This window comes from Austrofundulus limnaeus, unplaced genomic scaffold (genome assembly GCF_001266775.1).
Source record: "Austrofundulus limnaeus strain Quisiro unplaced genomic scaffold, Austrofundulus_limnaeus-1.0 Scaffold29, whole genome shotgun sequence".
Classification (NCBI taxonomy): Eukaryota; Metazoa; Chordata; class Actinopteri; order Cyprinodontiformes; family Rivulidae; genus Austrofundulus; species Austrofundulus limnaeus.
In genome coordinates this window covers 2,176,450-2,178,016 of record NW_013952431.1, presented here as the reverse complement: position 1 = coordinate 2,178,016, position 1,567 = coordinate 2,176,450, and the positions used below count along the sequence as shown (strand labels likewise).

The window sequence follows — 1,567 nt, the reverse complement described above, 5'->3', positions numbered from 1 at the left end:
GAACTGTTCTTGTTAATTTGATGAAAACGTTTTAAATACAGTATCCAGTGCACTCACATCAGAATAACTTATAGATTTGTTGTTAGAATAATCGATTAATCGAAAAAATAATCGTTAGATTAATCGATTAGAAAATAATCGTTTGGTACAGCACTAGTACACATCACACCGCACTGCAATGACCATGCTCTATAAGAATCTGGTTAAAACATCCCTGAATTTAACCAGAGTCATGAAGAAATTTGCTTCTCAGTAACAGAAGAGCAAAATTTATGTACTAAAAATAAAACACTACATGACATTGTAATGCTGTTTTATTATTGTCATTTGTTTAATAAATACACTGGCGTGATACAACTTAGTACATGTTTGATTGCTTTTTGGGACACGTCTATTTTGAAGTTGTAGCCCCACCTGGAAAAAAATCCACCAGCCGCCACTGCCTATAGGTGAGGTATTTATTTTGACAAAATGTAATTGTTGCAAACGTTTTAACCAATACACCATAGCTGCCTATTTCTGTACTTTATGAGTTTTATTATTTGTGTGTTTTCGGCCCGTTAGGCGCCCTGTTTGCTTCTGTGGCCTGCGTGGAGAGCTCGTGTTACCTTGTGGGCAGCAGCCTCTTCAACTCACTCTACCCAGCAACTAGGCACTTCATGAAGGGCTTCACTTTCCTGTTTGCTGCCATCGTCCTCTTCATCCCTGCTGGAATCATTGGGTGACTCTTTTTTTTTTTTGTTGACTTTTAACAGTCGGAGGGGAGAAAAAACATCACTGTGAAATAAAATCAGCCATGTTTATTTGTTGTTTTTGTTTTAGGGTTCTGCAGTGTTTGGACCAGAGGAGAGCCCGCAGAGAGTCTGCAGCGTCCTGACTGATTTAGAGATTTGTTCCTGGTGTCAGTCAGACAGGCGAGCAGCTCGGACATCGAGGAGCCCAGAACCGATTTTTATACCCACGGATCAAGAAAGGGATTCTTCCGCCCTGTGGCACAAGTACGAAGACTGAAAACAAACCTTTGTGACATATTTCACCTTTTTATTTAAGAGACATTTGAATCATAAATGAGCAGAATGAGAATCTAAAATCTGAGCCTGGTGTTAATTTAAGCTTTAAATATGTTAAACTCAACTGTAATAGCAGTACACACAATACGCTGATAACTATGGAGTCTTTTTTTATATTCTGTCATTGTAACTTAAATGATTTTTAATACTTTAAAATTGAAAGGCAATGTTTGTTTAAATGTTGCATAAAACTGTTTTTTACTTGTAATATTTGATTATGTTTCCAATAAATGAGAGGAAACTTTTGTTTTCTTCTGACAATGTGTTAATTCATACATAAATGTGCATTTTTAAAACGTTTTTCTCATTGTGGTTCCTGCAGGTCAGCAATGAGTCAAGATCAGAAAAACTTCTGAACAAAAAAAAAGATTTTATTTGTAAAAGTAATTTATATATACATTGGATATTCATGCTCASTTGGTAGAGCTGATGCCTCTCAGCAAGAAGGTCACCGGTTCAAATCCCGGTCCGGGGACCTTTCTGGGTACAGTTTGCAT

The 1,567-nt window shown here is 36.9% G+C and overlaps 1 protein-coding gene across 2 annotated transcripts in view; it reads left to right on the top strand.

Moving 5' to 3' along the window:
* slc46a1 (solute carrier family 46 member 1) overlaps window positions 1–1,335 on the top strand; it is a 6,718-nt gene extending 5,383 nt beyond the window's left edge. Inside the window, exons 5-6 of one of the 2 annotated variants that reach the window (XM_014005315.1) lie at window positions 565–721; window positions 823–1,335. In XM_014005315.1, the coding sequence (XP_013860769.1) occupies window positions 565–721; window positions 823–877 (212 nt within the window). In that variant the 3' untranslated portion in view covers window positions 878–1,335. Of the gene's footprint in view, window positions 1–564; window positions 722–822 lie in introns of those variants that run through there. The other variant, XM_014005316.1, reaches the window with a different exon arrangement.
* Window positions 1,336–1,567: the final 232 nt, after the last annotated feature.